The 16,186-nt window shown below is 42.3% G+C and overlaps 1 protein-coding gene across 2 annotated transcripts in view; it reads left to right on the forward strand.

Moving 5' to 3' along the window:
* Positions 1 to 16,186, forward strand: part of CPNE4 (copine 4) — a 407,594-nt gene that overhangs the window by 19,130 nt on the left and 372,278 nt on the right. Inside the window, exon 1 of one of the 2 annotated variants that reach the window (XM_037143900.2) lies at positions 11,884 to 12,023. The exons of the other annotated variant lie outside the window; for it this stretch is intronic. Within the exon in view, the coding sequence (XP_036999795.1) occupies positions 12,019 to 12,023 (5 nt within the window). The 5' untranslated portion in view covers positions 11,884 to 12,018. Of the gene's footprint in view, positions 1 to 11,883; positions 12,024 to 16,186 lie in introns of those variants that run through there. 2 annotated transcript variants of the gene reach the window in all.

Raw genomic sequence — 16,186 nt, forward strand, 5'->3', positions numbered from 1 at the left:
AAAGGTGGCAAGTAGAAGGTATATTCTTCATATCATCCCCTCCCAACCTCCAGTGATCTACTTCTACTGAGCTGGGTGGGAGCTGGGGTTGACAAGCTGGCAGACAATGAAGGTATAATTAAGGCATTTTTTTTCTTGGGAGTTTCGGATAACAGAGGAAGCTTAGGAACTTATTCCCAATTGGGCCAAACAGATTATAGAAGATAGAGAGCCTGAGAGGCCAGGGGCCAAGGATGCCTAATGATTGGCCTAGGAGAGATGAAAGGACCCCTGGAAGGAAGGAGCCCAAGTGTAGTCTTTAGTGGGGCTGTTGGATCTGCCTGCACCCTCAATAATGGCCAGGGAGTTAAGTGGATAAGATGGGATCCTCAAATCTCTGAGTCTAGGAGACCATTAACTACTGTTAATTCAGAAGGTCTGGTGCAGAGTGGCTTCTCCCAGGAGAATGGACAGAAGGTGGGTGGTTGCTGATCAGTGCCTCACTGGCTGACAATGACCGCTGCACTGTCCACTGTTTGCAAGTTTCCTACTACCTGGGGTGACTTTTAATTTTTTAAAAAAATTAGTTATTGAATTTTAGAGACAGGGGGAGGCAGGCAGACATTGAATTATTGTTCCACTTATTTATGAATCCTTTGGTTGATTCTTTTATGTGCCCTGACTGGGGATCATACCCACAGTCTTGGCATGTTGGGACAATGCTCCAACCACCTGAGCTAATGGGCCAGGGCTAGGGTGACTATTACTTGATTGCTGGGAGGCAAGAGGAGTGTGGAAAGGTTATAAGTAATGATTAACCAAAGACAATAATAATGCAGCTGTGGGGGGAGGGCCCAACAGAATACCCAGGACAGATGTTGCCAGTGAAATTGAGCTGCTACAGATGCAGGCTGACCAGTGGTAATAAGAGTATTTAGGGAGATTTGCCTAAGAGTAAAAAGGAGTTATTGGGATTTTTAAGTTATTTTGAAATTAAAAGGCAATAGTTCAACTGAAAGAATAATTGCTATTAGGAACTAAAAGAGCGGCTTGGAAGATGAATGTGAAGAAATATTTCAAAGCTCAGAGGAAAAGCATAAAAATATTAAAATAGTGAGGGAGGCTGAAAGGCCCAGAGGACAGCTGAGGACCCTCACGTAGGTGTTCCAGAAGGTCCACGAAGAACAGAGGAAGGAGAGGCGGTTATTTTTAAAACTGATAAAAGAAAATATTCTGTCTTTGAAAAACTTTAGTCCATAAATTGAAGGTCCTCGCTAAGTTCTGAGCAGGATTAATTTTTAAAAAAAGGACACACGTCTGGGCACATGCTTTTAAAGCTTCCTGGGACTCATGTGCATAAAACTATTAAAAGCTTCAAAACATAAGTTACTTGGAAAGGAAAAACAAATTAGACTGACACCAGATTTCTCATCTGCAACTCTGAAAGCTAGAATGTGGTAGAACGAACATCTCTGGAAATTTTGAATTTTTATGTTGTGTTGGACTTTCTGAAAAGAGCGTACTCCTGGTATGAGGCTACGTGGCTTAGACGTGCTAACTGGTTTATTGGGACAGAACTCAGAAGACTAGTGGGCATTCCAGACATACTCTCGTGCATTACAGAAAAAGCCCATTTCACTGCGTTTTCTCCCAAACCTCACCGTTTGTTCCTGGGAAAGCCCTCATCAGTATCATAGAATATAGTTCCTGAAAACAGAGATCTTGGAAAAATATCAGGCTTAAAATAGATCTTTTGTATCATCTGATTCTACCTCCTACTTGATAAAGACCAGGAGGCTAAGAAATATCAAGCAGTAAATGAACTCATAGGTAAAGAGTGGAAAAGCCAGGACACACGGGCACAGCTCTTGTTTCAACTCTAATAATCCTCCCAACTAAGGTGAGGGAGGAGTTCTTTACTTTTGTGATCTGCTCCATGTTCTTCGGATGGATTTCTCTGTGAAGTAGCCTTGAATCGGTTTCTGTTGCTCACAATGGAAGGACCCTAGGTGATTACAAATTAAGCTATTTCCCTAGTTCCAAGATGACATATATGTACTCCTATGATTGCTGGATTGATGTTTCTAGGCCTGTATGATATTTCTAGCCATTTCTTGTCCACTACTTTCAGTATCTCAAGTTCCCTAACAAGTGTTGCTCATTCTATGGCTTATCCACTTTTCTTTCTTTCTTTTTTAAAACATTTTTATTGTATTTTTTTCCATTACCATTTAGTCCCCAAATACCCTCTCCCTCCAACACGCTTTTCAAACTCAGTAGTTAGGAACTCGCACTTACATTGTCATCTCCAAAGTGGTCATTTCCTGATGTTCCTATTTCTACTGGTATCACTATTACTCTATAAATGCACGTTGCTTTTGCCCTGACCAGTGTGACTCAGTTGGTTGGAGCATCGTCCTGTAAACTGAACGGTCATGGGTTCGATTCCCAGTCATGGCAAATGCCTGGGTTGGCAGTTTGGTCCCTGGCTGGGTGCATACGGGAGGCAACCAATGGTTGTTTCTCTCCCTCTCTTTCTCCCTTCTCCTCTCTCTAAAAATAAATAAATAATATATTTAAAAAGTTAAAAAATTTATGCCACCCTCCTCAGAAACCTTCTGCTTTTCTTCCCTGCTTGCAAGATCATGTTTGTGAACACCTCGGCCTAGCGTTCAAGTCCCTGTCAAATCCGTCTACTTTATTGTCATTAACCTAATTATTTTCCATTTATACCTGTGACCATACTTAACATTATGCCTACAACAGCTTTTCCCTGCCTATAAAAATGTTCTCCGTCTTGCATGTAACCAAAGAGTTTCTGGCTGTGTGCTGAAAATCAAAGGTTTTCTTATCTATAAAATATTCATCTGTTCTCTCTTTTGGGCCAGCCCTTTCATTTTACTCATAGAGATAAAGGAAAATAAGCCGTAGAGAATTTTAGGGACTTGATTAAGATCACAGTGCTTCCAAAGAGCCGGGCCAGAACTGAGGAGAATTGAATTACTGTTTCTCAGGAGTCCCCTTGCCTGTTGCTGCTGGTGGAGCCATGAGCATAGTCAGCTGGAGGATGAGTCCACACAGGGGAAGGGGGACTGGGCAGAATCCGACCCGTACAATCGGTTTCTGTGTTTAGAATAACGGTGTTGGGATGCCGGAAAATTTCATTCTTGAGTAGTCTGCCATTTTTTCTTTTTTCTGTTTTTAAAATTTATTGATTTTAGAGAAAGGGAGAAGAGAGAGAAAGAGATAGAGAGATAGAGAAAGAGAAAGTAATTTCTTTTGTTGTTCCACTTATTTATGCATTCATTGGTTGAGTCCTGTATGTGCCCTGACTGGGGATTGAACCTGCAACCTTGGTGTTTTGGGACAACGCTCTAACCAGCTGAGGTACCCGCCAGGGTGTGGTCTGCCATTTTCACTGTTGGTTAAAAGCAAACTTTTAATAGTCTGGGAAATATTGTTTCAGGCAAGTAAATTAGGCAGTTGGAGGGGCTCTAAAATCCAGAGACCTTTATATAGAAATAGATCGCCTCAAAGCCATGGTGAAGAGAGTGACTCTTGACCTCGTCCGCGTTAGAGGGAGGCGTTTCCAGTACTCATGCTCTGTCAGCACTTATCACGGGCCCCTCGCCCCAGCTCTTCTCTGCGTTGTTATTTCCATGTGAGGGTTGTTGATGTAACCCAGCCATTCTCACCATCAACACATTTGTCTCCATGGTTCTTGAAGTGGATGCTTGGCACATTTAGGTGTGTTTCCAAATTGCTGGTGCCAACCCTCTAGGCCTCCTAAAACTCAGTGTCATTTCTAGGCAGGGAGATACTTTTCCAAAGAGATGTGGCCATTCCTTCATTCTCCCCTCCTAACAACTACCAAGCCGGCTCATACCTTATAGGGCATGACAGTGCAATCCCAGGGGACTGGGGATCCCTCAGTAACTACAAAACTGTGAAATCTGCTCTTGTAGGTGACCCAGCAGACAAGCCTGGTCATATTGTGTCAGTACTCTGCAGGCAGATGGTGGCTGAGTTCACCACCAGTGCCCAAAGTGCCAGAGGGCACTAAAAACTCCCGGCTGGTGTGAGGATTTTCTCATGTGCCCATCGCTGGGTTCCCTCCCCCGACCGCTCTGACATTGCTGAGCTTGTCCTTCTCGCTCTCCTTTTTGCTTGGCCATCAGTGTGTGCGTGGATTCCTCTCCCTCCTACTTGTTGACTTTTTCATCTCTAGCCTTTCTGCCTCGGGCCCGCGTTCGTTTTATTTTTAATGGAATTTCTCCTCTGGTTCTCTTCTCTCTCCTCCTACTCTCTGTGTTCTTCCTTAATCCCTCAGCTATAAATAACCCAAGGCATTGAACCTTTCACTCTCATGGAGAAATGAATAATTAAAAATGTAAAGGTAGGCACATGGATTAAATTAGGCACTTAATTCCTTCAAAACATAGCATTTTATGGTGTCCTGTTTAAATGGATGAGTCACAGCCAATTACTTCAAGAGGGAAGAAAGCTGAGGTTTAGCTTGATTAACAACATGTTTTCTAGAGACGAAGTCTGCTAACCAACGCCAGCTCTTGGCCAGGAAAACACTGCCCCCAGACTCCGCAGCCTGAGACCTGGTGTCCCCGACTGTGAGGCATGCAACAGTGACCGAGTTCACTGGCCAGTTATTTCTGAACAGTGTTTCTCTGTGAGATTTTTTTTTACATAATCAGACGCCACCAGTCCTGAGTTCCTGCTTGGTATGTGTGCCACAGTGGTGGTTCATCTGCTAGAAATAATCTGTTTGGTGAAGTGGGAGATAGGGATTCTCTTAGAGACCATGTTGAGGTGGACTTCAGAGGCGGTTTAACAGCAAACATTCAGAAAGCAGCCAGCCTGCTTTGTGTAGAGAAAGTTTCAGGGACACCAAGGAGGCTGGGAGTCGTTTGGCTAAATGGTTCTTACCAGCTTCCCCGTTTTACAAGTTCTCAGGCTTTTGGCTGGTTTCCTTCCAGAGTGGTCTCACTCTGTGGCATCTTGCTGGGTCCAAGAAAGCACCATATCAGGATCCATCTGGCCACCACTCTCTGTACTGTACTCTTGCTCTGTGAATGGACTTTCTTTATTTTTAATTTAATTTATTTATCTTTAGAGGGGAAGGGAAAGAGAGAGGGAGAGAAATATCAATGTATGGTTGCTCTCGTTGTGCCCCCTGCTGGGAACTGGCCTGCAACCCAGGCATGTGCCCTGACTGGGAATCGAACCTCTATCCTTTGGTTCGAAGGTCCGTGATCAATCCACTGAGCTCCATCAGCCAGGGCTGAATGGACTTTCTGAACGAAAGTCACGAAGTGTTTTTGACCTGGCCAGAGTCTGAGAGCCTTTATAGGGGGGTTGGGCTAGAGGCTTCTACAGATCCTTGGAGGAGAAAGTAGGGCATTCAGGGGCTCAGGTAGAGGAGAGGCCTGGGTCCTGGATTTAGAAATAAAGCACACACACACTTAAAGAAGAGAGCAGTAACGTCACAGGAATATGGAAGACCTGGCCCACCCATGTGATAGCCGTGTGTGGAACTCTCCCGAAAGAACAGGAGCATGTGTGTGTTTCGTGTGTGTGTGTGTGAACTCTGCTTTGAGTACAGATACAATAAAATGGAAAGTACTTTAGAGGAAATTACTCAGTGAGGTAGGAGTAAAGAAAGAGTGGCACCCGAAAAGTTGAGCAGAAAGGAGGAAAGTACCTGTGTATCTTTATTTAAAAAAAAAGATTTGTCAGCACGTGCTTTTGGTTAGAGCCCTTCTCTTTTTAACATTAAGTATGCTTTTCTCTACAAATGAAAGTTTCATTAGAGAAAATCGTTTTTCATCCGTATATTCCCCCTCCATCGTACATACCAGTATCTAAAACTTTGGCTTCTTTGGAAGGAATAGGTGTTCATTAAGCTAATTAACTTGCTTTAACTTAGTCCGACCTTAGATATGGCTTCAGGGCTCAGTACATGGGGCTCTCCCAGAGACATAAACAACAGACCTCGGAAAGAACTAAAAAAATAAAGAATTTAATTAATTTCCTTCACTTGCGCTTTGATACTTAAATAAGGGAAAAGACTTTGGACAAGAGTGATTTGTTTGGAGAGGGGCTGGAGGTGGAAACCACACTAAGACAGTGCTTCTCGGACTTTCATGTGTGTGTTGGCTGAACTGCCTGCGACTCTTGTCACAGATGGGGAGCCTGGCTCGGCAGGTCTGGCGTGGCTGCCCCCGCTGGGCCACAAGCCACATGCCGAGAAGCACGGAGCTGGCCTTTCAAACTCTAATTCCTTGTCCTCCGAGTTTGGGGTTATCTTGACTTTTTCTTATGTAAGGTGATAATTTGCCAAATTATAAGCACAGACTCGCCTTACTGATATTTTGATTCATATTGAATCAAATCTACACAACAATATTTAGTCATCCAGTCCACAAAGTGGACATAGCTCTCTCCGTTTACTTAGGTCTTCTTCAATTTTTCTCAATATTTTATAGTTTTTAGCATACAAATCTTGAGCACATCTTGTTAGATTTAGACCTTCATCTAAACTTAGATTTCGTCTAGATTGAGATTTCATGTTTTTGGTGTCACTTTTAAGTAGTACTTTTAAAAAATGGTAGTTTTCTATTCCATGGCTAGTATGTAGGCATGCTATTGACTTTCGTATATAGTCTTTGTATTGTGCAACTCTGCTAAGCTCACTATTAGCTCTAACAGCTTTCTTTGTAGACTTTTAGTATTTTCTGTAGAGATAGTCATTTTGTCTGAGAATAGAGAATAGTTATTTCTTCCTTTCTAATCTGTATGCCTTTTATTTATTTTTTTCTTACATCTTTGCACTACCAAAGATTGCTAGTATGTTGTCGAATCAGAATGCCTTACTGGTTCTTTTAAAAGTAAGAATTTTTCAAGCAATAATGAGAGCACATTGAGGAGTGCTAGCTTAAAGTGAGGGCCCATTGCCTATTAACATATCTTCAAGCATTTTTCATTCTCTTTATTGTATTACAAAAAGAGAATCTGTTTTGAGAGTTAGATACCTTCCTGGAGCTCTTCTCTATCCAAGGCCATTGTTTCTGCCACACTTGAGGAGGGTGAAGTTTACCCAGATACCCGACTTCCCCGAGTCATGCTAATAATTATCACCAGGACCTCAGCTCATCACCTTCTACCACAGGTGGCAAACACAAGATCCGAGGCCTGAATCTGGCCATCTACCTTGTTTCAACCATGAGGCTGATGTGGCCCCTGGTGAAAATGAGTTTGACACCCCTGCCTAAGCCATGTCTTTCTTCTCTTATCATCCCTGCACACAAAACAGGAGTGTTTCCTGCTCGGGCAACCTACACTTGAATAGCTGTAACTAACAGTATTCCTCTGTGAGCATCCTTTGCTTTTTGAAAAGGATGCTGAGACTGAAATAAAAATCACAAGTTTTCTGTGCCCTTTTGTAAAAGTCCTGAAGCAGGGAGCATTTATCAATCTACTTAACTTCACATAGCAAAGGAAACAGCAAAAGTATTCTTTCCATAAAGCTTTAGTGCCGTCCATGAAAGAGAATGGAACGTTTTTGTATGGACCCAGCTCCTTAATATGTGGTAATGAAATTGCTTATACTTCTCCAGAGCCACAGAGGGACCTCTTCTGGCTCTGTGGTGTGCCTAATATGGTGAACAAATAAATCACGATGGACAGAAAAAGCAGGGGATACGAGTGATTATTCTAATCCATTTTTGAAGTATAAATTTCAAGTCAGATATTTATTTTACTAAAAGAGATAAAAGAGAGTAAGGAAGCTCAATTCTTTCATGTTTCATCCTAGCCTCGCACCTGTTTTTGTGAAGTCAAGTAACACTTCTGCTACAAGTTTCACTGACTATGTCCTTAAAAAGCTCTGTACGTTTGTTACTGTGTTCTCTGGGGAGTTGTAAAGTGAAAAATAACTTAAAACAACATTTATTTAATGCAAAACACATACAAAACATTTATTTACTTCTATTCATAATGTCCATATAGACTTAGTCACTAAAAACCTGGTTAGAACTCAAGACTCAACTCAGCCCTCCACCCAAGAAAGTTTTAGGGGTGAAAACCCTATAGCATGTACAATTACAATTTAGGTATTGAAATTATTCTTTCCCCAAAAACCTATAAGCCAAGTCTTTTCTTTTAGAAACTTGGATATAGATACATTTTTTATCTCTTGAAAATATGGTCATAGAACTCTATAGAGCCTTGTATGGTAAGTGAAAATGATAAAAGAAGATTTGGGATTTTAAATGCCTCCTTGATAAGTAAGCATCGCTTGTAGCGAAATCACAAATATCACAATTCAACTGGAGAGCATGTGGGCTTCGACTAAAAATTCACGGTAACCCAATATTTGCAGTGTTCTCATCATCCAGTATCTCGTCTGCTCCAGAGCCATTCACGACTTCCCAGAGCCCACGCATTACACTGTAGTCTCCCTAGCCCAGTACTCTGCCCTCCCTGCTTCATCCTGACCTTACCCACCCCGGGCAACCGGACTGCGTTCACTCCAGTCTGCCAGCTGTTTCCCAAAATCTAAATGCAGTTTTGCTTCTTGATGCTTTTGACATGGCATTGTCTTAGGCTGGACAGGCTTTTCCTACTTGTCGAAATGGTATTTATTTCTCAGCCACCACCACCTCAAGTGTCATTGTCTTTACAATACATGCCCTGTCTCCCCAGTAAAGGAAAATATATCATTCCTCAGTGTTTCACAAAAATTGCTTCTCTCTCTTCTTAGCAGTAGCTATATTCTGTCTATATTGCTTTTTGTTCTTCCCATATCTGTCCCCCTGGTAGATTATAGTTCCATGAGGGTCAGACTCTTGGTTTATAGGTCCCCAAACTTGCACTGAGTTCTGGCCGTGGTTAGTGCTCAAGGTATTTGTAGTCAAAGCCTCTGGTGACACACCCATGGTGACCGATGAAAACTCAATGTGTTATATCCCAGGGCAGCATTTTGTGCCTGAAACAAGCCTGAGTATTTTTAAGGACATGTAGTTGACCTACAGAGGCCTCTGTAGTTGACCTACAGAGGCCCCAGTCAACTCCATACGCCCATGCTTTGGTGTTGACTCTGATCTCAGTAGCCACTGAAAGGTTTTATTTCCTCTAGATACCCAGGCCTGCCGCTTGTCTCATCCAGGTCATGTCCATCATCCACCCTGTTTTGTGAGGCCCCTGTAGTCAGTCATTCAGGCAGGCGGGCTCTGAATGTACTTTTGCATGTTGTGCATTTAAATACATACAAATTTTATTTGTCAAGCGTGCCTCAGTAAAACTGGAGGGAAATCCCACTGTTTTATAACATGACAACAAAACAGAACAAAGCATACATGACTCTGGGGAGTGCATGCAGCACGCGACGTGCCAGCAGAGCACACGGTCACAAGAAATTTCCAAAGAGTGTGTCTCCGCAGACAGTAGGCCACCGTCAGTTTGTGAGTGGTGGAGGAGAGAAGGAGGGGAGGCACAGAGAGGATCATGTGGATTCCGTTTTTGACCTGTGGGGGCTTTGTGTTCATAGTGAGACATATGTGGGCCTGGCCCGACCGTGATCTCTCCTTGTGTGTCTGCCTCACGTGCGGAAAGCGCTCCCCTGACATTGCAAAAGAGGTTCTATTGTTATCATCAGACTCTTTTTTGTTTCAAATTTGTGGATCTATCTTTAGGAAAAGTCTTATATTTGATAAACTATGTTTACTGAAAAGAATACTTTTGCATGACATGTGGATTATCCTGGCAAGCCTGAAAAATGTGGGAACAATAAAGACAGGGTTCCCCACCTTTGCAAATGACAGCCCCGTTTTTACTGCTGTGAAGATAAGACTCAGAGTCATCTTTGACACCCACCCCCATAATCGGTCTATCGTTGATACTTGTCCGTGTTCCCATGTAAATCTCTGTAAGTTATTTCCATCTCCGTCTCCTGTGGCAGGTGGTGGTAGGAAATACCACTGTTGTAGCCACTCAAATCTAATATGATAAAGCATAAGTTTTGCTAGAGGCACTATGGCTTAGTAGAAGGACCACAGGACGAGGAGTGAGGAGGCTTTTGTGGCATTTGACTCAGTCACTTACCATTTATGTGGCCTCTGAAAGGAGCAACAGCTCCCCGAGTCTCCACTGAAAGGGAAAAACTACCTGCCTAGTTCATTTGTTGTGAGGAGCACATGGAATGGTGCTTTGAAAAGGGGTTGGTCGTCTCAGAGGTGGAGGCAGGAGAAGCCACGTCTTCCATCAGCCACCAGAGCAGGGTACTTCTGATGGCTTTTGGCAGGATTCCTGAGTTCCCGGTGGGGCCTGGTGATCACCCCACGCTTCTCCCAGAACTGCTGCGATTTGTGGTCTGAGACCTGGTGATGCTCGTGAGGCACGTTCAACACATTGATGTAAATCAGCTGCTCCCAGGGACTCTGTGCAGCTCTTGTCCTCAGTAGAGAGTGTGGCTGCCACATCTTTGTTCATTTCCTTCCTGGAAACGGTGTTGATACCAGTATTGCCAACATGTGGGAACATTTCCTCAGCTCCTCAGACATGAGGCAAAGAGTTCACAGCAAATGCCTGTGTTAGAACTTTATTCTAACTTATTCTTAAATCCAAGGAATGATCATGTTAGATTTGGGGGCTGGAAGGTGGCTTTTCTCTCAACACACCTACAATTTTATGAACTAAGTTCTACTTGTACACGAGGTATTCATTTTGCGCTACTGAGCAAATTATAACTGGGTAAATATTTAGGTGGAAGTCTTTAGAATTCCAAGAATTTGCTGCATATTTTGAACTTTAAAGAGCTCCTTTTCTATAAATTATGTTATCCAACATGTCTTTTCTCGTAGCTCCACATAGGAGCAAGGAATTTATAATATGTATGTATTTTAAAGATGCAATGTGACATTCTAGCAATGAGACAGTCTCAGTGTAATATAAATGTAAATTAGTTCTGTTAAGCTCTGTTTTAAAATTCCAGTGCAAAATCATATACATTTTAAGGATGGACCTATAGTTAGACAAAAATTACTGGCGTTATTTTTTTTAAATAAATTTAGACAAATACGGATTAACTAGAGTTAATTCCTAGGACCTAAATACTTTCTTTTTGCAAGCTGATGGGCCTGTGTGTTTGTACTCAGTGCATGGAAGGTGTGCAGGGCATAACTGCAGGTCGGTTGGACTGAATTCTGACTTTTTATTCATTTATTCTTATGATAGTTTATTTGTATCTTTGACAGTGTTTTCACTAAACTCTGTTATACCTGTAAGACTTTTCACTAGTCTCAAATGGCCATCCGTTAAGAAATTCAAATGGATGAGTTCTGGTGGTAAAAGGATCTATCTCATAGGCTACATTGGTAAATAAAGCTTAAAGACGTAGGTGTAGCAGGTTTCCAGAGCTTTCAGTGATCATACAATGGACATGTTAAAGAACCATTGTCTAGAGGAGATGCCTAAAACTAAATAGCGTAGCAGTGGTTCCCGTGTGTGTGCATGCGTGTGTGTGTGTGTGTGTGTGTGGAGGGAGGCAGGGGGAAGGTGGGGCAGGCTGGGGGAAGGTAGGTAGTGTCTTCCTTGGGAGACTTATTGTCCAATATGAATTCGCTGGATTTTCAGCATAGGATGCCACTTTTGTCTCAGGACCTTATCTTGTGCTGCTTTTCACGGCCCTGAAAAGAGGAGGTGTTGTGATGGTTAGTGGTTCCTGTGTCTGTGTTATTGGTATATCAACAAAATGGTGCCTGGCTTATCATTAATCACCAGCTTATGTGGTAAAGATGTCTTCCTGGTGACTTGGTTTACTTATTAAACCATTAAAGGGCAAGTTGGGGGAGATGGCCTTTTTTTATTTATTGTCTGCTGTTGTCAGGTCCTTGGGTGCAACAGAAGACTCTGGTCTCTGTGCCCCTCTCACTGCGTCTCCCTCGCTTCACCCCTTCAGCTCCAGTATTGGTGCCAGACCGAATTAGTCTATAGTTGGTTCGCGTCTTTACAAAGGCTGGGAATGGAATGAAGTAAGTTTCACTGAAAGTAGGTTTATCCAGAATGGTAATGTTTTTTTCCTTTATCACCTATTAATTTTTCAGTGTTGGATACTTATTCTTTTCAGATATTTAGAAGCTGGATGTCAAATCCTTTGCCAGCCATTACACAACCAGGTCATTTCCTTGGACTCTAACTCAGAAGTAATTTCCTCGATCATTTATTTGATCCACTTCCCCCCTGACCCGCCACCCCCAGGCTCTCTTAATTACTTTTCCTCTTGGGCATTGTGCAGCCTGATGCTAGACATAATTTTCTGACATTCATGTTCGCAAACTACTTCCGGGGGAGAATTTTTTCCTCTTTTTTTTCTTTCTTCTATTTTTCCTCCTGAACAATAAAGAAACAAAGAAACAATAACAAACAAGCAAACAAAAAAAAACCCGACTTTCTTTTACAGAGTCTTGGACCCAAATTGCCACATGCGGGCTGATCTTTAAGGAAGAATAGCTTAGGTGAACTTCATTAAAGTTTTCTGTTGTTAGTACTGAGTTTTCCTTTGTTTGCTTGTTTTTATATGAACTGAACATCTTTTGGACGAAAAAGTAAACCAGGGTCATAGTATATGAAAGAAATTAAGCCCTATGAAAATAAACCTTCTCCCCAGCCCAAAGTTCTCACCCAAGCTTTCTTCCCCGATGCTTCTTCTGTAGTGATAGGTAAGGCTGATTTGAGCAAACACAAGAGAAAAGGATCACCTTGCATTTTCCCTCTACAGATGCATATATCAGGGTGTTTATTTCTGTAATGTAGGCTTCGGAGCCGTGGAAGCAGCATGAGTAGATTTCCTCGGATGTGAGATGGGGGCTGCAGAGGTTGGAGCCAGCAGCACCCAGGCTCGCCCCAACTCAGAAGCCCAGGCTGGCGGCAGTAATCGAACCCATCCCCTCCCTCATTCTCCGTGTGGAGGGACTGGACATCTAGGGAAAGTCCTGTCTGGGTCACTCACTCCCGAGAGGGGCAGAGCCTCCTCTTCCCCACCCAGGGCTCATTCTACCACACCGTGGACACCTATACTTTGTCTCTGTATTTCCTGCAGGCTGACTCTCCTGCTCTTTGTTATTTCCATTCATGACCTTGACTGGATCTGTTACCTTACAGATTTAGAGTAGAAAGAGACACTGAAACACCTTCTCATTCAATCTCCAGAACCTAGATCAAATCTGGCAGGCAGTTTTCTCTTGCAGAAGAGATTTTGCCAACTTCTCTGAGGCTGGAATCTCAATTTGATGATAGTTTCAAACATAGTGCTAAAAATTAATGCTATAACTTTTGAAAAAATTGATGGTTCTCTTTCTATATCCCACATCCCTTTCAAACAGGCCGAGGGGACCAGCCTGGCCCTATTCACATAGCATAGGGGAGGGGAGGAGCAAGCAAGCAGAGACTTTTTCTTGCCGGTGGGAACCTTAATGAATCAGATCCCATCTGAGTTTGGCCCTTGTGTCATTAGAGGCAGGGAAGGGGAGATGCCTCTTGGTGTCCTTTCTTGGTTGAATCTGCTTCCAGATGGACAGGTCATATGTCAGAATCATGAGCTGAGAGTGTCATGGTGAGAAGTTGGGAAGTCTAATACATGTATATATATTAGATTTGTGTGAATGTGCCCATTATGTGTACATACATGTGCACATACTGCATGTGTGTATATATACACATGCACATATGTGTGTGTATAAATGTGGGCACATGCACACATAAATATGCAAACACATATATACACACAATAGCTTTTACAATATACAGTTGTGAGGGCGAGCAGAAGATATGATCCCTCCTAAACCTCTTCCAGGGAGAAAGAAATAACTGTATTAAGAAGATCTGAGAACAGAAGGTCCTGACAAAAGCAAGAGTGCTGTTACTTTTAAAGTAAAATATCTCCCACAGGGCAGATTCTCCTCAAATGCCCACTTTGTACCACAAACAGGAGTGTAATGACAGCCTTCCTCCTGTCTGTTTGTATGGGGGCATCATCATGGACTCTGGTAACCATGGTGACTTAAAGCAACTTGGTATGGCCCTCTAGTTTGGGTAAAGAGCCCAGAGAATGCACATTCTGTGGCATGGCACCTTGCTGATCTGTGCTGAATTCTTAGGGTAAAAAAAAAATCAATGCTATGCTCTATGAACCAATTTCTTTTGACAAGATATTTACTTTTGCTTCCTTGTTATAGTATACAGATTAAATGGACCTTAGAGATAAACATTCACACTCATTTTTTTATTTTTATAACTATTTAAATCATTCCTTTCAGATTACTTTGAAATAGACTCATATTTGAGGAGAAGTCATTCAATGTAATGGGTTGAAAGCCTTGATTCTGGAAGCAAATTGCCTGGGTGAATCCCAGCTCTGCCACTTTTTGGCTAAGCGACCTTGAAAAAATTACTGAAACTTTTGGATCCTCAGCTTCCTTTTCTGCCAGCAGGGGTAATAATGGTCTCTATTATTTGTACTAAAGAATAAATTAATATATTTAAAGCACTTAGAATCATGTGTAGTTCACACTATGTACTACATAAATGTCAGATATAATCATCATCATCATTATCATTACTTATTTCTATTATTATTACATTAAATTCTTGGCAGGGAAAATTGCCATTTTTTCATCATGACTTTCTTCATCCTACACTTAGATGAGCTTTGGAGGAAAGAAGGAAAATAAGAAAGTCCACAGAACAGAGGCTGGTAGAACTTAAAATCACACAAATTATTTCAGGATCACCTAAAAATCTTGAAACCACCTAAGGAGCTTCATGCATTCTTTTCTTCTCCTAAATTCAGGTTTTGGTTATTTTTTAGGTAGCCGTGACACCCTTAGTCTGGTACAAAGTGACTTTCTACAAGTCACTAGATAAACTAAGTGTTCAAGCTAAATCATACTCTTCTATTACATCCAGCTGGAGTTTTGGAACCAAGCTATGAGTTAGGGAGCTCACATACATGTGATGGGGAAGAAGGTGGAAATTAACCTGAATTGTAGACCTGTGTTACCTTTAATTCTCTTTTTTAAAAGTATGTGAAAACGCTGAGAGTTCAGGGAAAGATTAGGAGTAGAACTTATTAGTAGTGCTTTGTTGCCAGGCTTTCTTTGAAACGTGTGATCTTAGAATGGTAGGTCTGGGAAGAGTCTGCTGGGCACATTTGGCCCAACCCTCCCATTAACGGAGCAGGAGACACAACCCCAGAAACCTGAGTGGCTTGCCCAAGGTAACCTAGGGAGGGAGGGACCAAGGGAGGATGGAAACTCAGGTCACCTCTGGCCCATTCCAGAGCTCCCTTTAGAAGCAGAACTGTTCACAGTTTGAGTCCTCTGTACCATCTGGCCTCTTCCTCATTGTCACCTTCTAGTTCCTAGGCTGTGGTATAGAAATGACTTCTTGACACTTTGACACTGATGAAGGATTCTTCTCAAAGGTGAGAGGATCTTTTGTGCCAAGACAGCAGCAGCCTCCTGTGTGGTACAATGATTCTCCTGTGAAATTCCCGCAGGAAAGCCCAGTGTTCTTTGTCCCCAGTAATGCCATCTATTTACTTGAAAGAGAACCAGAGGTCACTGGGCGGTTGGGGTTGGTCTAGTTCTGTGGGCTTAAGCAAAGAGATTCATTTTAAATGCTATGATGAGGCTTCAAGTTGGCCAGCTGAACTTGGGGAATTCACTAGGCAGAGAGCCAAATATACATATATGTGTGTATGTATAGTTATACTGGACTGAAGACTTGTTGACAGAAGTGAGACCTTTGTGTGTCAAGGGGGTGTTGATGTGTAACCTTTCATCATTTCATTCACTTCAAAGGCTCGGAGAGAACTAGTCACTGTCTTCTGGAAGGACAAGCATTTGTTTGTTTGTTTCGTATACTTTTTTTTTCACTCTAGGATAGGACGATAAGTTTCATAATCCCATTTCTGGCCTTTGGCTGTCCTGTGCATTTTCTTCTCTTAAGTATATAAGCCTTGCCATTCTCTCATCCATTCCTTTGTCTATTCAAACATTAAATATCTACCAAGTGCCAGGCACAGACATAATGAAGGGGGAGCAAAGGCAAATAAGCCCATCCTGTACCATGATGGGTCTACAACCTAGTGGAGGGGAGGTAAGTGAGTGGTTTCATAGTGTGCTCAGCAGATAGT

Source organism: Artibeus jamaicensis, unplaced genomic scaffold (assembly GCF_021234435.1).
Source record: "Artibeus jamaicensis isolate MK-2021 breed Jamaican fruit bat unplaced genomic scaffold, CSHL_Jam_final contig_519, whole genome shotgun sequence".
Lineage (NCBI taxonomy): Eukaryota > Metazoa > Chordata > Mammalia > Chiroptera > Phyllostomidae > Artibeus > Artibeus jamaicensis.